At 41.6% G+C, this 21,911-nt stretch overlaps 1 protein-coding gene and 1 long non-coding RNA gene across 4 annotated transcripts in view; one reads left to right on the top strand and one right to left on the bottom strand.

Annotated features, from left to right (window-relative positions):
• The window catches only part of SHROOM3 (shroom family member 3), a 358,512-nt gene extending 348,113 nt beyond the window's left edge, over positions 1–10,399 (top strand). For all 3 annotated transcript variants that reach the window (XM_063603551.1, XM_008957687.5, XM_034958620.3), the window contains 2 exons: positions 1,246–1,518; positions 9,421–10,399. In XM_063603551.1, the coding sequence (XP_063459621.1) occupies positions 1,246–1,518; positions 9,421–9,789 (642 nt within the window). In that variant the 3' untranslated portion in view covers positions 9,790–10,399. The remainder of the gene's footprint in view (positions 1–1,245; positions 1,519–9,420) is intronic.
• Positions 1–21,911, bottom strand: part of LOC117979970 (uncharacterized) — a 64,660-nt gene that overhangs the window by 31,606 nt on the left and 11,143 nt on the right. The window lies entirely within an intron of this gene.

Raw genomic sequence — 21,911 nt, 5'->3', positions numbered from 1 at the left:
TCCATCTAGCTATTTTAGGCTAAGAGAAAAATGAAAGACTAATTACAAAAACCGTGGAGTTTAATTTCTGTTGTGCAAAAGAAGCAGTAGACAATATAAATGAATTCAAACTAGAAGCCACTAAGACATTTACTTCCTTCCTTCAGTTAAATATATTGGGTATTTGCTTCACTGTTTTATAAGTATGGAAATATGTGATTAAGGTGTCAAATTGCACAGCTCTGGTAACTGGAGACAGGGGAGGTAGAACAAGGGGCTGACTTTCTGATAAAGGTCTTGGTGTCAATTTCTAATGATTGTACAAGGGTGGCCCCTAAAGTGAGGCTGACTTGAGTTCACTTCACCTCACAATGTCTTAGTTTCCTCCCTTATTATAGGTAGATAAAACAGTATCTACTATAAGATTGCTGGGAAGACTAAGTAACATAATCAATGTAGAGTTTCTCCATATGTATGGCACATATCAACTGCTCTACAAATGGTAGCTACAATTAATATTCAACTCAGCTCTAAGACCTTGGGCCAATCCCTTAATTCCTCTGACTCTTGGCCTATTTGCAAAATAAGAATACTGTTTACTCTACCTGCCTACTTACCCATAGTATTGTCATGAGGATCAAATGAGAACATGTCTTAAAAGGACTTTTAAAAATGAGTAATTGGCCAGGCACAGTGGCTTATGCCTATAATCCCAGCACTTTGAGAAGCTGAGGCTGGTGGATCACTTGAGGTTAGGAGTTCGAGACCAGCCTGGCCAACATGATGAAACCCCATCTCTACTAAAAATACAAAAATTAGCCAGGCGTGGTGGCGGGCACCTGTAATCCCAGCTACTCAGGAGGCTGAGGCAGGAGAATCGCTTGAACCCAGGAGGCAGAGGATTGCAGTGAGCCGAGATTGAACCATTGTACTCCAACCTGGGTGACAAGAGCAAAACTCCATCTCAAAAAAAAAAAAAAAAAAAAAAAAAACAGAAGACAAAGCTGTACATAGCATGACACAATGGAAAACATTACAAGGTTGTGTGTAATCAAGTGTTGGTGTGTGAGGTTTAGAGAAAGGCAATGGTAGACCCTTAGGGAAAGAAGGCTATTATGGCATAATATTGGAGGACACTCCATATAGAGAAGGGGGAGGATATTCAGCTGAGCCTTGAAGATGACAGAAGGTGGCTGGGGGAGGTGACTTCTGCTTCCACTGGCACCTCCTGTTGGCTGATCTTTGCGGTCTCATCTGTCATTTCAGGCTGAGCTCATTGGAAGTCTCACCCACAAGCTGGAGACCCTCCAGGAGGCGAAGGGGAGCCTGCTCACAGACATCAAGCTCAACAACGCCCTGGGAGAAGAGGTGGAGGCTCTGATCAGCGAGCTCTGCAAGCCCAATGAGTTTGACAAGTATAGGATGTTCATAGGGGATTTGGACAAGGTGGTCAACCTGCTGCTCTCCCTCTCAGGGCGTCTAGCCCGTGTTGAGAATGTCCTTAGCGGCCTTGGTGAAGATGCCAGTAATGAAGAAAAGGTAGGTGGCCTAGTGATGCAGTTCAACAAGTTCTCCCTCAAAGCCCACATACATAGAGAGGCGCCATTAGACGCCATCCTTTCTCTCAGGAAGATTTGTGGCAATCTCTTTGGGGCAGGGAGAGAATACATGTATAGGTAACCAAGAAACAGAGAAGGCATTTCCTGCGTTGAGATATAATGCTGGCCAGGCATGGTGGCTCATACCTGTAATTCCAGCATTTTGGGAGCCCAAGGCAGGCGGATCACCTGAGGTCAGGAGTTCAAGACCAGCCTGGCCAACATGGTGAACCAACATGGTGAAACCCCGTCTCTACTGAAAATACAAAAATTAGCCAGGCACCATGGTGCGTGCTTGTAATCCCGGCTACTCGAGAGGCTGAGGCAGGAGAATTGCTTGAACCCGGGAGGCAGAGGTTGCAGTGAGCCGAGATCACGCCACTGCACTCCAGCCTGGGCGACCACATCAAAAAAAAAAAAGATGTATTGCTGTACTGCTGACACTTAAGGCTCACGGAATTCTTGGGAAAGTAAGAACCACAGGCACCAGAGTTTCTTTCCTCCCAACTGTCTTCCTTCCTTTCTTTCCCAAAAAGATAAAAACATCATGAATACATTAAAACAGGGAGGGGGCAGGAACATAGGCTTAAGGCTCCAGGGCATCTCACATGAGGGGCCACAGGCACTCAGTGAGGACGCACCAGGGTGTCTCCACTGCACCCCCTCCTCGAAGGGAGGGTACAGGGGGACAGGTAACAGTGCTGACCCCACTGGAGACAATTCACCAAGAGCTTCCACCTGTCAGGCACTGTGAGCTTATGTGCAGTCTCATGGAATCCTCACAACAGCCCAGTGAGGGAGCTAGGATAGGAGGAGTCCTACTGCAGACTCCAAGTTGTATCACCGCATTGAACAGAATTCCAGAGCTATAGAGCATTCTTCATCCACTCCTCTGTACGGCAAATAGTTACTGGGGGTCTAGCGTGTGTCACTTAGTGGTCTAGGCACATGGGATACATTTGTGAGCAAAGCAGATAGATCCTACCCTCCTGATACTGAACAACAAACAGTAGACACAATTATTTTATATATATGTGCACACAGTATGTGTGTGTATGTGTACATACATGCTAGAAGATGGAAACTACTCCAGCCGTGAAGAGGGGCTCCTTTTCTTGCCTATGCTACCATCTTTCTTTTTCTTTTTCTTTTTTTTTTTTTTTTGAGACAGAGTCTCACTCCGTCACCCAGGCTTGAGTGCAGTGGCACAATCTAAGCTCACTGCAACCTCTGGCTCCCGTATTCATGCCATTCTCATGCCTCGGCCTCCCGAGTAGCTGAGATTACAGGTGCGCACCACCATGCCCAGCTAATTTTTGTATTTTTAGTAGAGACGGGGTTTTACCATATTGGCCAGTCTGGTCTCGAACTCCTGACCTCAGGTGATCCACCTGCCTTGGCCTCGCAAAGTGCTGGGATTACAGGTGTGAGCCACCATGCCCAGCCTACCATACCATCTTTCTTTTTCATTGCTCTCATGAATTCTCCAATAATTTCTCCTAATACATTGCATTAAAAGGAAAGATGTCCTTTTTCAAATAGATTTTAAAAGGATTAGAAAAAGTCTGGATCCTAAACATTTAGGAAAGTGACTCAGCATTTAGGAACTCTGCAGCGCCACTCTCAGCATCTTCCTGTGTAAATGTGCTGAGTCAGCTTCCTTATCTAGAAATAGTCTGATACTACCTAACTCAGAAGTGTGTCCTGTCCTCCTTTCTTCCACTCGACAAACAGCTAACAGTAGCCTGTCAAATATGAGGTGCTGTGTCTGCTGGGGACAAATGCTGACTAAAACACAGGCCCTGCTCTCCAGGAACTCACAACTTATGGAGGAAAGCAGTATGCAGGAGCAATTGTGTGCTGGTGCTGAGCATAATGAGAAACTCAGCCACCAAACACTTCTCAGGTGGGGGAGCATAAGGCAGGAAGGACTTCACGCAGTGACACATGAATACAGTTTAGAAGAACCTCTTAATTCTAAGAGGACTGAGAGGGGAAGGGCCTCACCATTTAGAAGAAATACCATAGACAAAGTCAAGAAAGAGATGCCATGTTTAAGAATTGATTTGCATGTGGTTTGGTATGTCTAGAACATACAGTGATTGCTTGGTTTTGTTTTTAAAAATAGTGAACTAAGGCTGGGTGTGGTGGCTCACACCTGTAATCCCAGCACTTTGGGAGGCCAAGGCGGGCAGATCATGAGGTCAGGAGTTCAAGACCAGCCTGGCCAACATGGCAAAACCTCCTCTCTGCTAAAAATACAAAAATTAACCGGGTGTGTGGCGGGTGCCTGTAATCCCAGCTACTCAGGAGGCTGAGGCAGGAGAATTGCTTGAACCCGGGAAGCGGAGGTTGCAGTGAGCCGAGATCACACCACTGCACTCCAGCCCGGGTGACAGAGCAAGACTGTCTCAGGAAAAAAAAAAAAAAAAAGAGCTATGGGAATATTAGAAACTGACAGAAAGTACATGGCCCCATCAAAAGAGATAAAGAAGAAAGTTCAAAGAAGGTGTGGGAAGGATTAAGGGGGAAACCAGGAAGGGGTAATGAGGGCTCGCCCCTTGTCCCTCACCCAGAGCTATAGCATCAGCAGCAAAGCCATTATGGGACTCTTTCTGAAGGGACAAGGAGAAGGGAGCCCTGATCAGAACCATAGCTGCAGCTACCCTGTAGCACTGAGGCCCTGGTAAAAGAATGCAACTGCCACCAACTCGAAGCCTGGCACAGAGGCAGCCAGGGATACACGCCACAATTTCTTTTCGCACTCTCCAGTCTCTTTTCCATCACTCCCCTTGGTCAAACCCAGACAGCAAGGGAGCCCAGTGGATGCAACCCCTAGAGTTCAGCTTCCTTCAGCACAGGGCAGAGAAGAGTGGACCTGGAGAGGCAGACACAATATCCAGCACAGAAAATCATCACAAAGACCTTACCACAGTCATACACTAGACTTTAGACTTCAGCCTATAGGTAGGGAAGAGTCATGAACTAACTTCATGACTTACTCAGCCTGGGGAGGGGCAAGATTGATGTTAAAATAACAGTTGGGAGGCTCATTTTAATAGTCTAAACAAGGAGGGTTTATGCTGTTGATGTAGGCAATTGTCCTGGGGGTAGAGAAGAGGGGATAAATTAGAGAATGAATTTGTATTAGCAAGGGGCATGTTAGATGAGGGGAAGGGTAGAGCAGAAAATAATTCCAAGTTTCCTATTGGGCCACCTGGATGAATGCTCTAGATATCTGAGACAAGAAAGACTGGAGCAGTTCTAGTTAGGGCAAGATAAATTGTTTTAGAACCGAATTAAATTCAACACTTACATGTATGCCTGCACTCTTAAATACAAGTAAGTTTGCTCACCCAAAAAATACTACAGCAGTATTGTTTTTTTATCATGATTGGTCTTTGTTAAGAAACTAAAACTATAAGTAGAAATGAGAAAAGGAAGAAAAATAGTTACCAAATGGGGAGTAGTGAAGACCAGGATTGGGGAGGAGTATCTATAAGGCTTTAACTGAATCTCTAAAAAAAAATTTTCTAATCTGCAGCCAATATGAAAAAAGTGTTCATATTAAGATTTGGCACCATTAATGATAGGTACACAGAGTGATTCTTTATACATTACTGATGTCTAAAATATTTTATATATTTTTTAAGGTAGGTGATGAAAAAATTCTCAATTTTTTAACTTATATCTCAATGATACTTTGAAAGGCATCTCCATTCAAATTCAGTCCCTCAGGGTTTTTTTTTTTTTTTTTAAGGTATGTTTTTCTGCTTAGGGAAAGGAAACTTATGCCAATAAGCCTGTAATTCTTCACTTTTCCCCCAGGCATTATTATGTAAGATGTGACAGGCTAGTTTAGGGGGATTTAGGGCAAAGACACATGAGTCTTTGATAACCCTACATAAGATATTTTGTATTGAGGTATACTTAAGTGATCTTATTTCTTGATTGATTTTCATTTTAATTTTCCACAATCACTTTTTTTTAATTTCAATAGGTTTTTGGGGAACAGGTGGTGTTTTGTTACATTGATAAATTCTTAGTGGTGATTTCTGTGATTTTGGTGCCTCCATCACCCGAGCACTGTACACTGTACCCAATGTGTAGTCTTTTATCCTTCACCCACCTCCCACCCTTCCCGCTGAGTCCCCGAAGTTCTTTGTATCCTTCTTATGCCTTTGCATCCTCAATAGCTTAGCATCCACTTAAAACTGAGAACATACAACGTTTGGTTTTCCATTCCTGAGTCACTTCACTTAGAATAATGGTCTCCAACTCCATCCAGGTTGCTGTAAATGCCATTACTTTGTTCTTTTTTATGGCTGAGTAGTAGTCCATGGGGTGTGTGTGTGTGTGTGTGTGTGTGTGTGTGTGTGTGTGTATAAACCACAATGTGATACCACCTTACTCCTGCAAGAATGGCAATAAAAAAAAATACATGTTGGCATGGATGTGGTGAAAAGGGAACACTTTTACACTGCTGGTGGGAATGTAAACTAGTACAACCACTATGGAAAACAGTATGGAGATTCCTTAAAGAACTAAAAGTACATCTATCATTTGATCCAGCAGTCCCACTACTGGGTATCTATCCAGAGGAAAGAAGTAATTATATGGAAAAGACACTTGCACACTCATATTTATAGCAGTACAATTTGCAACTGCAAAAAAGGGAACCAGCCCAAATGCCCATCAATTAACAAGTGAATAAAGAAAATGTGTGTGTGTGTATATATACATATTTATATATGTGTATATACACATATACACATACTATATATATACACACACCATATATGTGTACATACACATATATACACATTATATATATACACACATACTATATATATACACACACACACACATACCACATTTTCTTTATCCACTTGTTAATTGATGGGCATTTGGGCTGGTTCCCTTTTTTTGCAGTTGCAAATTGTGCTGCTATAAACATGGGTGTGCAAGTTTCTTTTCCATATAATTACTTCTTTCCTCTGGATAGATACCCAGTAGTGGGATTGCAGGATCAAATGATAGATGTACTTTTCATTCTTTAAGGAATCTCCATACTGTTTTCCATAGTGGTTGTGCTAGTTTACATCCCCACCAGCAATGTAAAAGTGTTCCCTTTTCACCATATCCATGCCAACATATATTAGTTTTTGATTATGGCCATTCTTGCAGGAGTAAGGTGGTATTGCATTGTGGTTTTGATTTGCATTTCCCTGATAGAAATGTTGAGCAGTTTTTCACATGTTTGTTGACCATTTGTCCATCTTCTTTTGAGAATTGTCTATTAATGTCCTTTGCCCACTTTTTGATGGGATTTTTTCTTGCTGATTTATTTGTAGATTCTGGATATTAGTTCTTTGTTGGATACATAGTTTGCAAAGATTTTCTCCCACTCTGTGGGTTGTCTGTTTACTCTGCTGTTTTTATTTTGCTGTGCAAAAGCTCTTTAGTTTAATTAAGTCCCATCTATTTATCTTTGTTTTTGTTGCATTCCCTTTTGGATTCTTTGTCATGAACTCTTTGCCGAAGCCAATGCCTAGAAGATTGTCTTCTTTCCATCTAGCTATTTTAGGCTAAGAGAAAAATGAAAGACTAATTACAAAAACCATGGAGTTTAATTTCTGTTGTGCAAAAGAAGCAGTAGACGCTTAATATAAATGAATTCAAACTAGAAGCCACTAAGACATGTACTTCCTTCCTTCAGTTAAATATATCTTCTAGAATTTTTATGGCTTTAGGTCTTAGATTTAAGTCCTTGATCCATCTTGAATAGATTTTTGTATAAGGTGAGAGATGAGGATCTACTTTCATTCTTCTACATGTGGCTTACCAATTATTCCAGCACCATTTGTTGAATAGGGTGTCCTTTCTTCACTTTGTTTTTGTTTGCTTTCTCGAAGATCAGTTGGCTGTAAGTATTTGGCTTTATTTCTGGGTTCTCTATTCTGTTCCATTGCTCTATATGCCTGTTTTTACACTAATACCATGCTGTTTTGGTGACTATGGCCTTGTAGTATAGTTTGAAGTTGGGTAACGTGATGCCTCCAGATTTGTTCTTTTTGCTTAGTCTTGCTTTGGCTATGCGGGCTCTTTTTTGGTTCCATATGAATTTTAGGATTGTTTTTTCTAGTTCTGTGAAGAATGATGGCGGTATTTTGATGGGAATTGCATTGAATTTGTAGATTGCTTTTGACAGTATGGTCATTTTCACAATATTGACTCTACCCATCCATGAGCACAGGATATGTTTCCATTTGTGTGTGTCATCTATGATTTCTTTCAGCAGTGTTTTATAGTTTTCCTTGCAGAGGTCTTTAACCTCCTTGATTAGGTATATTCCTAAGTATTTTATTTTTTTGCAGCTATTGTGAAAGTGGTTGAGTTCTTGCTTTTATTCTCAGCTTGGTCGCTGTTGGTGTATAGCAGTGCTACTTATTTGTGTACATTGATTTTGTATCCTGAGACTTTACTGAATTCATTTATTAGATCTAGGAGCTTTTTGGATAGTCTTCAGGGTTTTCTAGGTATAGGATCATATCATTGGCAAACAGCAACAGTTTGGCTTCCTCTTTACCAATTTGGATGCCCTTTCTTTCTTTCTCTTGTCTGACTGCTCTGGCTAGACCTTTTAGTACAATGTTGAATAGCAGTGCTGAAAGTGAGCATCCTTGTCTTGTTCCAGTTCTCAGGGGGAATGCTTTCAACTTTTCCTTGTTCAGTATAATGTTGGCTGTGGGTTTGTCTCCTCAATTACTTTGCCTAAAATGTCTGAATGGTTAAATATAATTTTTTTAATTTAAAAATGATCATGTTGGAGAGAAAACCACATTAAAGGTAACATATGCTACAATATCATAGAAAAGCGTAAGAAACTCTTAGAATATGACATTGCCGTCATTGTTGAACAGAATTTCTCTCATTTTGGATCAGAGGCCTGCAAAAGAGAACTGAAAAAATGGAAACTGACTTCTTTAGAGATGGGAAATATGATGATCTCATTGCTATTATGGATTAGGGAGAGGTTCTCAAACTTTAGCCACAAAAGAATCATCTGGAAGGCTTGTTAAAACAGGTTGCTGGGCCTCACCTCCAGAGTTTTTTATTCAGGAGGTGGAAGAGGGCCTGAACCCTTGCATTTCTAACAATTTCCCAGGTGATGCCACTGCTGCTGGTCCAGCAACCACACCTTGAGAACCACTGTATTCGTGTATATACTCAAGGTACCTTGATGATTTTTTTTTTTTTTTTTTTTTTTTGAGACAGGAATCTCACTCTGTCATCCAGGCTGGAGTGCAGTGGCACATCTCGGCTCACTGCAACCTCTGCCTCCTGGGTTCAAGCAATTCTCATGCCTCAGCCTCCCGAGTAGCTGGTATTACAGGCATGCATCACCATGCCTGGGTGATTTTTGTATTTTTAGTAGAGACGGGGTTTCACCATGTTGGCCAGGCTGGGTTTGAACTCCTGGCCTCAAGTGATCCATCCATCCCGGCCTCCCAAAGTGCTGGAATTATAGGCGTGAGCCACCAAGCCCAGCTGATGATTGGTTTTTAAAGTCAAGAATCTGAAAGCAATTTTATCTCCAGCCAATTTAATGTAACAACTCTCAAACTGAAGCTATCCTATGATGTTACAATTTAGAGAATGCTGTAATATGTAATATAAGGATGATAAGCTGATTTTCAAAAAGTTAGCCTCCTTACTTAGGAGTGACAATAGGAATAGAGCTTAGATATTTCCCAGTCCTGTCAGAGGTGTCCTTGCAGGGAGTCTGGCTCTTTTCTCCCTTTCCCTGGCCTTCATTGATCTGTCCAATTTTCCCTGGCAGAGCTCTCTTTACGAGAAAAGGAAGATCCTGGCTGGTCAGCATGAGGATGCCCGGGAGCTGAAGGAGAACCTGGATCGCAGGGAGCGGGTAGTGCTGGGCATCTTGGCCAATTACCTTTCAGAGGAGCAGCTCCAGGACTACCAGCACTTCGTGAAAATGAAGTCCACGCTCCTCATTGAGCAACGGAAGCTGGATGACAAGATCAAGCTGGGCCAGGAGCAGGTCAAGTGTCTGCTGGAGAGCCTGCCCTCAGATTTCATTCCCAAGGCTGGGGCCCTGGCTCTGCCCCCAAACCTCACGAGTGAGCCCACTCCTGCTGGGGGCTGTACTTTCAGTGGTATTTTCCCAACATTAACCTCTCCACTTTAACCTCTTCTAAAATACCCAACCAAAAGATCACTGTTTCTCTCAACACTATTTAATCTGAAAAATGTTTCAGTACAAACCACTGTTTGAACTATCTGGGTTATTGGTGTTTGTTCCTGATGAAAGGAAAAAAATTCTCTCCAGGAGGAAGCCTTTTTCCTTCTTGCCCTTCCTGATTGATCTTCTGAGAGCTCGAATGCTGCTGGACACGTACCCCTTTCTATTATTACTTTGTAGTAGAAAGAAAGTTAATGAAACTGAGAACTGATTGGAGGGTGTTTGATCATTTAGTTTTTAACAGGCTGAGGCAACATGGATCAGTGTGTGTCCCCCTCAGGAATGTATCCACAGTGGCCTTCCTTGCTGGTGGGCAGTGTATCCTGATGGCAGGGTACAAGTACCATTAATGAAGGGTCTGCAACATAAAGCCTTAAAAAGACACACACTAAGAAAACTATAAAACCTTGAACATTGTTATTTATATTTTTTAAAATGGAAAAGATTATGTTTGTTGTGCTAACCACTTATTTGATTCTGTTTTGTGGTGGACATAGATGATTACGTTTGAGCTTTGTATTTTGTGAAAACCTTAATGAAATGAATTCCAAAGATAGTCACGTTGAGCGTGAAGACTTTTTTTCTTACATTCCTGTCTTATTTTTACCAACACGAGCAGGCATTCTGCACTTCCACTGGACTGAGTATGGGGGAGTCCTGCTCCCCTCCTGTCTCACACCTTCCCCAGGAAGAAGGCCTCATGCACTGCGGTTATTGCATCATTTCCTAGTGCTTCATGTCATTATCACTGGTGGGGAAACAAAGCTAAATTTTATTAACAAAGACAACTCTCAGACCTATATAATAGGAGGAGGACGTCCAGAATCCAACAAAATTCAAACGGAGCCCATGCTGTTCTCCTGAACAAGATTTGGGCTAAATAAGGCCTGTTTATTGAGGCTGTTTTAATGATGCTTTAAAAAAAAAAAATGTTTTCTAAAATGTCAAACCTGTTGACCACACTTTGATTAAAAACTGCCTCCTTAACCTCTGAAGACTGATTTTGCTTTATCATGTTTCAATAAAAACATTTCAGAGGTTACTCTGTAGCCCCAGTTGTAAGCTTATAAAAACAAACTGGAAGGCTGAGGAGGTTATGGGCTGGCAGCCAGGCTATGTTTACAGCTGCTGGAGATGGCAGTAGCCTTATACTTTGAGCAGGTAGTACATCCCAGGCTGTGCTAGAGGTAGATTTGTTTTTTCACGTTTGATCTGTGGCTGGTGGCCACCTTTGTTGATTTGGGCTTACGAGTTTCATAGTAGCCAGTCTTAGAAAATTGGGGGAGTAAAATTTTGAAGTTAAAAAAAAAAAAATGACAAGGGAACCAAATGCTCCTTCTCCCCTTAGTACATTTTCATTACTTAATGAAGTTTTATCTCCTATGTAAGAATATCAAAACTGTAGTTTGGGTCTCCAGTAGAGATGTCTTTTGATTGATTAACTTATAAACAACTGGCCACCCAGAAGTTTCCTTTGCATAGTCAACCAAAGCTATGGCTTTGTTCTTTGGAGCTTATATACTGCATGACTCCATTGATACAAATAAGACAGCACCTTGGTTTCCCAGGGATGTTTTCATTCAGAGGTCCTGTCTCCCAGGGAAGCAGTAGAACCACTGACAGCATTCAACAGCCACACTGCATGGTCATCAGTCTTAGGCCAACATGGGAGCCTGAAATTAACTCCATCAGTAACTACCTGTGTGTCTTGCTGATACTGAATCAGCCCTCACAAGCCAAGCCAGGTGGAAGACAGCCAGCAAACGTCTACAGTTACTCTTAGTGAAATTCCTCAGAGGAATCCAGGGGGCTCCCAGTTCCCAACACTCTTCGAGATGACGATTTTTCGGGATTTGACTGGGGAACATTTTACATATTCAGTCTTTCTCAAAAACTTTTATTTATTTTCTTGAGAAAGGGTCTTACTATGTTGCCCAGGCTGGAGTGCAGAGTGGTGCGATCACAGCTCATTGCAGTCTGAACCTCTGAGGCTCAAGCCATCCTCCCATCTCAGCCTCCCAAGTAGCTGGGACCACAGGTGTGCACCACTATGCTTGGCTAATTTTTTGATTTTTTATAGAGACGGGGGTCTCGCTATGTTGCCCAGGCTGGTTTCAAACTCCTGGGCTCAAGGGATCCTTCCGCTTTGGTCCCAGAAGTGCTGGGATTACAGGCCTGAGCCACTTCCCCCAGCCACTTTTCTAATTTATAGACATAAAAGTAATTGACTCCCACAGCACAGTAACAGGCAATGCTGCTTGGCATGCCACAAACATCTGAAAGCTTGTGACACTCCTAGGATTGTGTCCATTCTTTCATTATGTGGAAACTTTGTTCTGTTATGTGAAATGGGTAAGGCACCAAGTGAGACTTTGAAATCTCATTTTTAGGTGGATGTGATATTTATTGTAATAGGACTTGACCTCTGTACTTTAAAGAAATCACTAACCAAATTTTCAAAGTTTCCTTTTAAATGCGTTTAGCTAGAAATCTATGTATTTATCCCTTTCCTATTTTGCATTCTTCTCCCACTATTTTTAAAAACTCATTTACAGTAGAAACCATCCTTCTTTCTCCCAACAGTATCCTTTGCCAAGACCATGAGAACAGTAAGGAGCATGTTGTTGATCAGGGTTTCAGAATACGTGTGATGTCACTGAGAATGTTTGCTCACAGTCAATAATTGTCTTTGTGGATGTGATAATTTTGGAGATACACTTCTGGTCAGAACTCAGGTGAGATAATCTTGCAATACTCCAAATGCAGATACTCCAGCCACCCGCAAGGTTCCAGGAAAGGACAATGTCCTGCGAGAAAATCAGGAGACCTCCACTTCCTGGGCCACTTGAGAAGTTCCTGGGCATGTCACTACATGTTGGTTGACTCAGCCATTTCTCATGCTGTTCTGTTTCTTGCGGTGGCCACTTAACCCCAAAGAATGAAGGGAGGATCCACAGTGAAAGTGCCTGAGTTTCTCTACGAGACCAGATGCTGTCGAAACCAAACATCTTTTCCTTTGCTCTATGGGAACATTTTAGGGTTTGTTTTGCACAGCTGGTTTCCAGACTAGAAGATTAACAAGTTTGGGTCCACCCCTAAGAATCAGTGGCTGTCTTTTAAGGTGAGGAGTGTGGGCTTAACTGAGGTCCTTTGAGGGAGCTATAAAGGAGAAACAACCTGGGACATCCCAGTTTTCCTATTCCTCCACTGTTAATATCTCATCTAAAATAATTCATGAGTTTAAATGGTAAATATATGCTTTAAGCTCTACCTTTAAACTTGTATGTTATTCAGGCATCTCTTATTAAGATACTGGGTCTCTGGATACCCAAGGAAATGTTGGCTTTTTATTCTTATGTGGTTCCAAATTTCCTTCTCTTCAGTTTAATTGTCCATGGTAGTGCTGGCTTCATTGTTAGGTTGGAGTTATTATTTTCCTTTTAGAACAACATGAATTTTATTCACCTTACTATTAGAAAAAGGAATAACTACAGCCAGAAATAACTTCATTTCCTACAAGGTATAAAAAGTGGTCAAGTGAATGTGAAGGGGCTTTTCTACACAGGAATATATTATTGGGAACAAAGTATTTCCTGCTGCCTTAACTCTTTGGGATGCATAGGATAAAATGATAAAGACCATTTTAATATCAGAAAGGGTTGTCTTATTAATTTTTAAATAAAACTTCACATTTCTTAATGGGGAGCTCATTCAGAAACTAAATAATGGTTTCTCAAAGTGTGGTCAGGATACGATCTGCATCAGAATCCTTGGAATGCTTGTTAAAAATACCAATTGCTATGACATAACCAAGTCTGCTGGAATCTGCATTTCAGCAGGTTTCCCATGTTATTCTGATGTATTTTAACATTTGAGAGCCACTACCAATCATCTGTACAGTTCCTACTGTTATGATCACAATAAGACTAACATGAATTTAATAATCTGAATAATTTTTAAAATTTAAATAAACAGAAATTGAAGTTAAATTTAAAAATAAAAATAACCTCAGAAGTTGAAAGTCCTGTCATATTTATTCTATTAGCTATATAAGTTTATACTGTCTCCACTACTTTTATATAATCCCCAAGGTTGTGATACAGATTTTGTTCCCTGTTTACTCTTTTTTAGATCTGTTTTAAACAAGTTATGCACTTATTCAGATTTAATTGCACTAATTATTTTTCCTCAAAAGGAATCAGTTTTATCACACATTGCCAGTAATTTTAAGTTCTGCCCTGACTGAAATTAATCAACTGGCCTTTTCAGTGGGAACTTTACTGATTCAGTGGGAATCAGATTCCTGTTGCTTCATCACAAATGTTATCCTACATATGAGTTAGAACCTCTCCTTGGTGTGGATTTGACAGTTTAGCTAATGAAACAAGACTGTGTTCATTTTCTTTGAGAAATGAAAGCAGCTGTCACCCAATTTTGAAACTCTAAAATCAAAATTAGGCAAGAAGAAAGTTGTGAATGAAAAAACTGGCTCATTGATTCCTAGTTCATTCTATAAATTATTCTCTAGGTGGAAAGGCAGCTGTATTTCTTGCTTAAACACTGGTATTGCTATTGCTTTACAGTAGGTTGAACAGGGGAAATATTTATATAAAGAGTTATTAAATTCTGATAAACGAGTGACTATAGGACATAAGGAAATTCTCTCTGGTACCCTAGAGCTAAGGAAGAGTACTCAAGGAAAGACAAACTGGGAAAGAGTCCCAAGCCTGAGGTTCAGACCTCCTTGGAGAACTGAACTCGACCCACATAGCAGGGAAGTTAGCTGGTTTGCCCAGGCTGGAACTGGTCTGCAGTCCCTGAGCGCATAGGAAGCAACCCTCCAGAGTGCAGGCTGGGTCAGTCCACCAGCAACCAACAGCCTGGCTGTGCACAGAGTGGGGGCCTGCAGCAGGCGTGGCTGCCCAGTGGGAACCCTCCAGGTCACAGGTGATCCGCACAGGATCTTCAGAGAGTGAGGAGCCAGTGTTGGCGGAAGGCCTTCCGGGCACTGATGCAGCAGGAATCTTTCAGGGCTCAAGTTTGTAATCCACAGGCCCAGGAGAAGGTTATGGCCAGAATGAGGCTTCAAGGTCCCAAGGCACCACCAATTGTAGGCAGTGGTTGGAAGAGAACTCCATCAGATGTCCTCACACCCATACCACTGACCCATAAGGCAGCAGCCACAAAGGGCCCCAACAGCACCCCCTATGGAGAGAGCTTAACATCGTGCTGACTGTAAAAGATGCTTAAAAGGACCCTGCCCATTACACAGACACTTGATTGAAGGGTTATTCCAGAGCTGAGCCAATAAATTGATAGCCGTCACAGACACATTGTTCTACATATATACCCTGGCATTATCTTCTGATATCACATGTAATTTTATAGTTGCTGATTCTGTAAGAACCATTTCTCAGATAATAAAACAGTGCCTATAAAATGGCCAACATATCTCTTGAAGGAGGTGTCAAAAGGAAAGCAGTTTCTCATTTATGTTTTCTTTAAACATGCTCCATACACCTATATTACTCAAAGTATCTAAATCAATAGATTTAGATTCAGGCCGATTTAAGAGCATGTCTAAGGTTTGTTTCTGTTGAGGTCTCTCTCTGCCTAGCTCTGCCTCTGTATACCTCTGTATGTGTCTACGTCTCTCTTGGTGTGTCTCCACATATGTTTTTCTCTATCTCAACATCTGCAACTGTCATACTTTCCTGTTCATTTATTCCCAAAATGATTCATATTTATACATTAAGTTCAGTGGTGCAATTATAGCTCACCACAGCCTCGAACTCCCAGGCTCAGGCAATCCTCCTGCTTCAGCCTCCCAAGTAGCTGGGACCACAGGCATGAGCCACCACACCTGGCTAATTTTTTTAAATATTTTTGGCAGAGATGGGGTCTCCCTATGTTGCCCAGGCTGGTCTCAAACTCCTGGGCTGAAGCAATCCTCCTGCCTCAGCCTCCCAAAGTGCTGGGATTACAGGCATGAGCCACCATGCCCAGGTGTTTTGTTTGTTTGTTTTAATTTGAAAGAAAAATTAAGAATCTCACCTCATTTTAAATTTTAATAAATATAAAGAAGATGTTGCAATATTGTTTAAATATATGTAAGAGTGAATGAGAACTATTCCTCATCTCTAATTAGAACAGAATATAGGAATTGGCTTTATTTTGTAGTAATAAAAATTGATTTGATAAAAAGGAACAATTCAAAGGCAGCTCATGGATACGGAAATGAGAATTTTAAAAGCCCATCTTCCCTCAAAGATTAAAAGAAAAAAAAGAAATAGAATACCTAACCTTGTATGCAATGGTTTAGAGCAGATTTATTAAAAGGCAGGGAGGTAGTCTGATGTCTCCTTCCAGTGAAAGTAGATAGGCAGAAAAGGAACTTAAGCTTAGGATATAAACAACAAACAACATCTTCCAAGTTGCCTCAAAAGGTCAACCTCAGTTTGATACTGTATCACTCAATGTGTTTTTTGTTTTTTTGTTTTGGTTTTGTTTTGGTTTTTTGAGACAGTGAGCCCGTAATCCCAGCCCTTTGGGAGGCTGAGGTGGGTGCATTATTTGAGGTCAGGAGATCGAGACCAGCCTGGCCAACATGCTGAAACCCCATCTCTACTGAAAAAAAAAAAAAATTAGCCAGGTATGGTGGTGCATGCCTGTGGTCCTAGCTACTCTGGAGGCCAAGGCAGGAGAACTGCTTGAACCCAGCAGGCGGAGGGTGCAGTGAGATGAGATCGCACCACTGCACTCCAGCCTGGGCAACAGAGTGAGACTCTGTCTCAAACAAACAAACAAACAAAACAAATTGCAAGTCCTTCTTGCAAATGTTGGTTAAAAGCTAACTAAGGAGTAATGTGCTTAGGAAGAAGAAACTAAAAATCAAAATCAATTTACGGTGTGGTTAAGTAATGTGCCTCTACAGGTAGATGAGAGAGATGCATGTGTAGGAAGGGAGGTACAGCAGGAAAACTGCGTGTTCATCATGACTCTGGATGATTAAATATGTGCATTCACACAGGTAATTGAGAAGATATATGGTATGTCTGCTAACAAAAGTAGAACTACAGCTCTTCAGATCATATTGATCAGAAATCAGTAGAAAGTACCAAATAAAGACTTCTATCTACAGGAGATTCGTGGCATTGAGCAAGATGGCCAACTGGAAGCCCCTGGTGCTCGTCTCTCTCACAATGACAACCAGAACAATGAATAAACAACTACATTTTAACAAAAATAAGTGAGGGACAGTGCCACAGTGCATCAGAGAAGTAACAGAAACCCCAGTGAGCAGAGAAATTCAGGATGGCCAAAGAGAATGGAAGGAAATCCTGGGCTTCTATTGCCCTGTCCCCAAACTGGGACTAGCTGGGAACCAGGAAGAACTTCTTCTTATGGTGAGGAGGTAAGAGGATTCCATAAATCCCCATCAGCACCTTGGATATCTACAAACCTCACCACTGGAGTCCCCTGCAGTCCTCACAGTTACTCAACCCAGCTGGGGGAGCTGCCTGGAGTCCACATAGCGTGCTCCTCCCAGAGAAGGAGCCAACACCATGCTGTGCCCCACAGCCCACGTGGCTGCTGTGCTATACCATCTTGGAACTAAAACTACAGCTGGAGTGTGTCTTGCTCCAGGGGTGCATAGCCACGGCTCCCTTTCATCCCTGAGGCTAAGCTGCCACTAAACCACCCCATCCCAGTGGCCTGACATCCCCAAGCTGAGCTGCAAGTAGCTGTTACAGCCTTCCCACAGGGCCAAGCAGAGGTGGAGTCACTCCACCTACCCCTACCCCTGCCCTTTCAGGCCAGAGCTGAAGTGGCACCCTGCCTCCCAGCAACAGTACCTAAGCCGTTCAGAGCAGCCACTCTTCCCCTATGCCTAAGTTGAAGCAGCACTCTGCATCCCAAGAAATGATGCCTTGGCTGCCACTCAGAGCAGCCATGCACCCTAGGACTTACGCTGATGCAGGGCCCTGCAACTGAGGGAAATGGTCCCTGAGCCACCCAGAACAGTCATGCCTCCCAGTCCTGAAGCAGCACAGCCCCTGGGGAATCAGTGCCTTGGCCAGGCTGAGCAGCTGTGATTCCAGGGCTGAGCTGATGTAGTACCCCATATCCCAGGGAAATAGAGCAGTGGTTGAGGTGAGACACTCTGCCCTACAGGCCAAACAACTCCAGTACCCTGTGCTTCCTTGGGGCTGGACTAGCTCCCTCAAGTACAAACTGCTGAGATGCCCCTCTTCTTGGGAAGTGAAGATATCACTTGCTGTTCCCTGCCCCACCAAGGCCCAAATGAGAGATGTGCTCCACCATTCTGGGATACTTGCTGCCACCGCACCTGGCCTCTCACTCTGGGACACTGCCGGGTCCCACCATCCCACGGTCTAGAGGAGGGGTATCCAATCATTTGGTTTCCCTGGGCCACAATGGAAGAAAAATTGTCTTGGGCCACACGTAAAATGCACTAACACTAACGAAAGGTGACAATAGCTGACAAGCTTAAAAAAAAAAACTCAATGTTTTAAGAAAGTTTATGAATTTGTGTTGGGCCACATACAAAGTCATCTGAACCACATGTGGTCACACACCATAAGTTAGACAAGCTTAGTTTAGAGTCACTACTACACGGTCACCTTATGGGACCTGAGTTGCCACTGAGCCCTATTGGCTCAAGTTCCCAGATTGCAGGGATCTCCTGCTCCCCAGGCCCAAACCTCCAGAGCACCCTTGTTCTTCCTGAGTCTGGCCAGTGGTGTGCCTGCATCCAGTGGAAGAACCATCACCACAACCCTGCCTGAGCTACAAGGGATGACTCAGAGTTACCGATTCTGGCAGTGTGGGCAACCTACATCCAACCCTGCCACAGAGAGCAAATCTACACCCCAAGACCCAAGTGCCACAATGGGTTTGTAAGACTCTGAGCCCTACAGCTGCTCTGAGCACCTGCACCTCAAACCCAGTGCTGATGCAGCTGCTTGTAGACCATGTCATACCTGACACCAAGAGGAATCCCTTTAACTCCCCCAATCGACTTGAATACAATAATAGAAGAAGACTTCAACACCCCACTGTCAGCACTGGACAAATTATCAAGACAGAAAATTAACAAAGAAACATTGGATTTAAACTGCCCTTTAGGTCAAATGAACCTAACAGACATTTACAAAACATTTCATCCAACAGCTGCACAATACGTATTCTTTTTATCAGCAGATGGGATACTCTCCAGGATAAACCCCATGTCAGGCCACAAAACAAGTCTTGAAAATTTTTAAATAATTAAAATTATGTCAAGTATCTTTTCTGACCACAATAGAATAAAAATAGAAATCAATAAGAAGAACTTTACAAATATGGAAATTAAACAACATGTTCCTGAATGAAGAAGTCAAGAAGGAAATTAGCCAGGCACAGTGGCTCATGTTTATAATCCCATCCATTGGGAAGGCTGAGGCAGGAGGATTGCTTGAGCCCAGGAGTTTGAGACAAGCCTCAGTAATATAGCAAGAGTCTATATCTACAAAATATTTTTTTAAAAAATTAGCCAGGCATAGTGGCAGTCTCCTATAGTCCTTGCTACTCAGGAGGCTGGGACAGGAGGATTGCTTGAGCTGAGGTGTTCAAGGCTGCAATGAGCTATGACTGCACCACTGCATTCCAGCCTGGGGAACAGAGCAAGATCCTGTCTCTAAAAAAATGAAATAAAAAAGGAAAAACTTTTAAAATTTTTTGAAACAAATGAAAATAGAAACAACATACTAAAACCTATGGAATACAACAAAAGCAGTATTAAGAAGAACATGTATGGCAATAAACACCTACATCAAAAAAATTTAAAGGTTTCAAATAAACAGTGTAACAATGTGTCTCAAGAAACTAGAAAAGCAAGAATAAACCAAACCCAAAATTAGAAGGAAAGAAATACTAAAGATCAGAGCAGAAAGAAACAAAATTCGGACTAAAAACAAATACAATTTTAAAAAAATCAGTGAAATGAAAAGTTGGTTTTTTGAAAAGATAAACAAAAATTGACAAACCACTAGCTAGACTAACCAAGAAAAAAGAGAAAAACCCCAAATAAAATCAGAAGCAAAAAAGGAGACAGTACAACTGACACTACAGAAATACAAAGGATCACTACAAACTATTACTAACAACTATGTGCCAACAAGTTAGAAAACCTGGCAAAAATGGATAAATTCCTGGACCATACAACCTACCAAGATTGAACCAAGAATAAATAGGAAGTCTAAATACACCAACAACAAGTAACAAGATTGAATCTGTAATAAAAAGTCTACCATCAAGGGGCCGGGCGCGGTGGCTCACGCCTGTAATCCCAGCACTTTGGGAGGCTGAGATGGGCAGATCACAAGGTCAGGAGATCGAGACCATCCTGGCTAACCTGGTGAAACCCCGTCTCTACTAAAAATACAAAAAAATTAGCCAGGCCTGTAGTGGCGGGTGCCTGTAGTCCCAGCTACCCAGGAGGCTGAGGCAGGAGAATGGCGTGAACCTGGGTGGGGCAGAGTTTGCAGTGAGCCGAGATCATGCCACTGCACTCCAGCCTGGGCAACAGAGCGAGACTCTGTCTCAAGAAAAAAAAAAAAAAAAAAAAAAAAGTCTACCATCAAGGAAAAGCCCAGGAACCAATGGCTTTTCTGTGGAATTCTACCAAACATTTAAAGAAGGACTAATACCAATTCTTCTCAAACTCTTCCAGATAATTGAAGAGGAAGAAATTCTTCCAAACTCGTTCTGTGAGCCCAGTATTGATATCAAAACCAGACAAGGATGGACGGACGGACACACACACACACCCCTATAGGCCAATATTCCTGATGAACATAGATACAAAAATGCTCAACAAAATAATAGCAAACTGAATCCGGCAGCACATTAAAAACATCATTCACCATACATAATCAAGCGAGATTTATCCCAGGGATACAAGTATAGTTTAACATATGCAAATCAATAAACACGATACATCACATTAATATAATAGAGGGCAAAAACCATATGATCATCTCAATAGACACGGAAAAAGCATTTGATAAAATTCAACATACCTTCATGATAAACACCTCCAACAAGGTAAGTATAGAAAGAATATACCTCAACACAATAAAGACCATATATAACAGACTCACAATCAACATCATACCAAATGAGGAAAAGTTGAAATCCTTTCCTCCAAACTCTGCAACAACACAACAGTGTCCACTTTCCTCACTTTTATTCAACATAGTACAGGAATTCCTAGCCAGAGCAATTAGGCAACAGAAAGAAATAAAGGGCATCCAAACTGGAAAAGAGGAAGTCAAATTTTCTGTTTGCAGATAACGTGACGTTATATATAGAAAACCCTAAAAAGCTGTACTAGAAAACTCTTAGAACTGATAAATTCAGTAAAGTTGCAGTGTACAAAATCAATATACAAAAATCAATAGCATTTCTATACACCAGCAACAAAGTAGCAGAAAAAGAAGTCAAAGTAATCCCATTTACAATAGCTACCAAAAAATAATAATAAAAGGCCTAGGCATAAAATGAACCAAGCAGGTGAAAGATTTCTAGAAGAAAAACTATAAAACACCAATGAAAGAAATGTAAGAGGATGAAAAAAAAAAGAAAGAAAAGATATTCCATGTTCATGGCTTGGAAGAATTAATATTGTGAAAATGACCATACTACCAAAAGCTATCTATAGATTCAATACAATCCCTACCAAAATACTAATGACATTCTTCACAAAAATAGAAAAAAAAATCCTAAAATTCACACAGAACCATTTAAAAATGGGCTAATGAGCTCAATAAACACCTCAAAAGACGACATACAAATGGCCAACTGGGATATGAAAAAATGCTCAACATCACTAAATTTTCAACATCAGAGAAACAAAAATCAAAACCACAATGAGGTATCATGTCAGTCCAATTAGAACAGCTATTATCAAAAAAACAAAAAATAAATGCTGGCAAGTTTGTGAAGAAGGGGGAACTCTTATACAATCTTGGTGGGAATATAAATTAGTACGGACATTATGGAAA

This window comes from Pan paniscus, chromosome 3 (assembly GCF_029289425.2).
Source record: "Pan paniscus chromosome 3, NHGRI_mPanPan1-v2.0_pri, whole genome shotgun sequence".
Lineage (NCBI taxonomy): Eukaryota > Metazoa > Chordata > Mammalia > Primates > Hominidae > Pan > Pan paniscus.
Note: the sequence above shows the minus strand (reverse complement) of the source record. Positions and strands in the feature narration are given on the sequence as shown.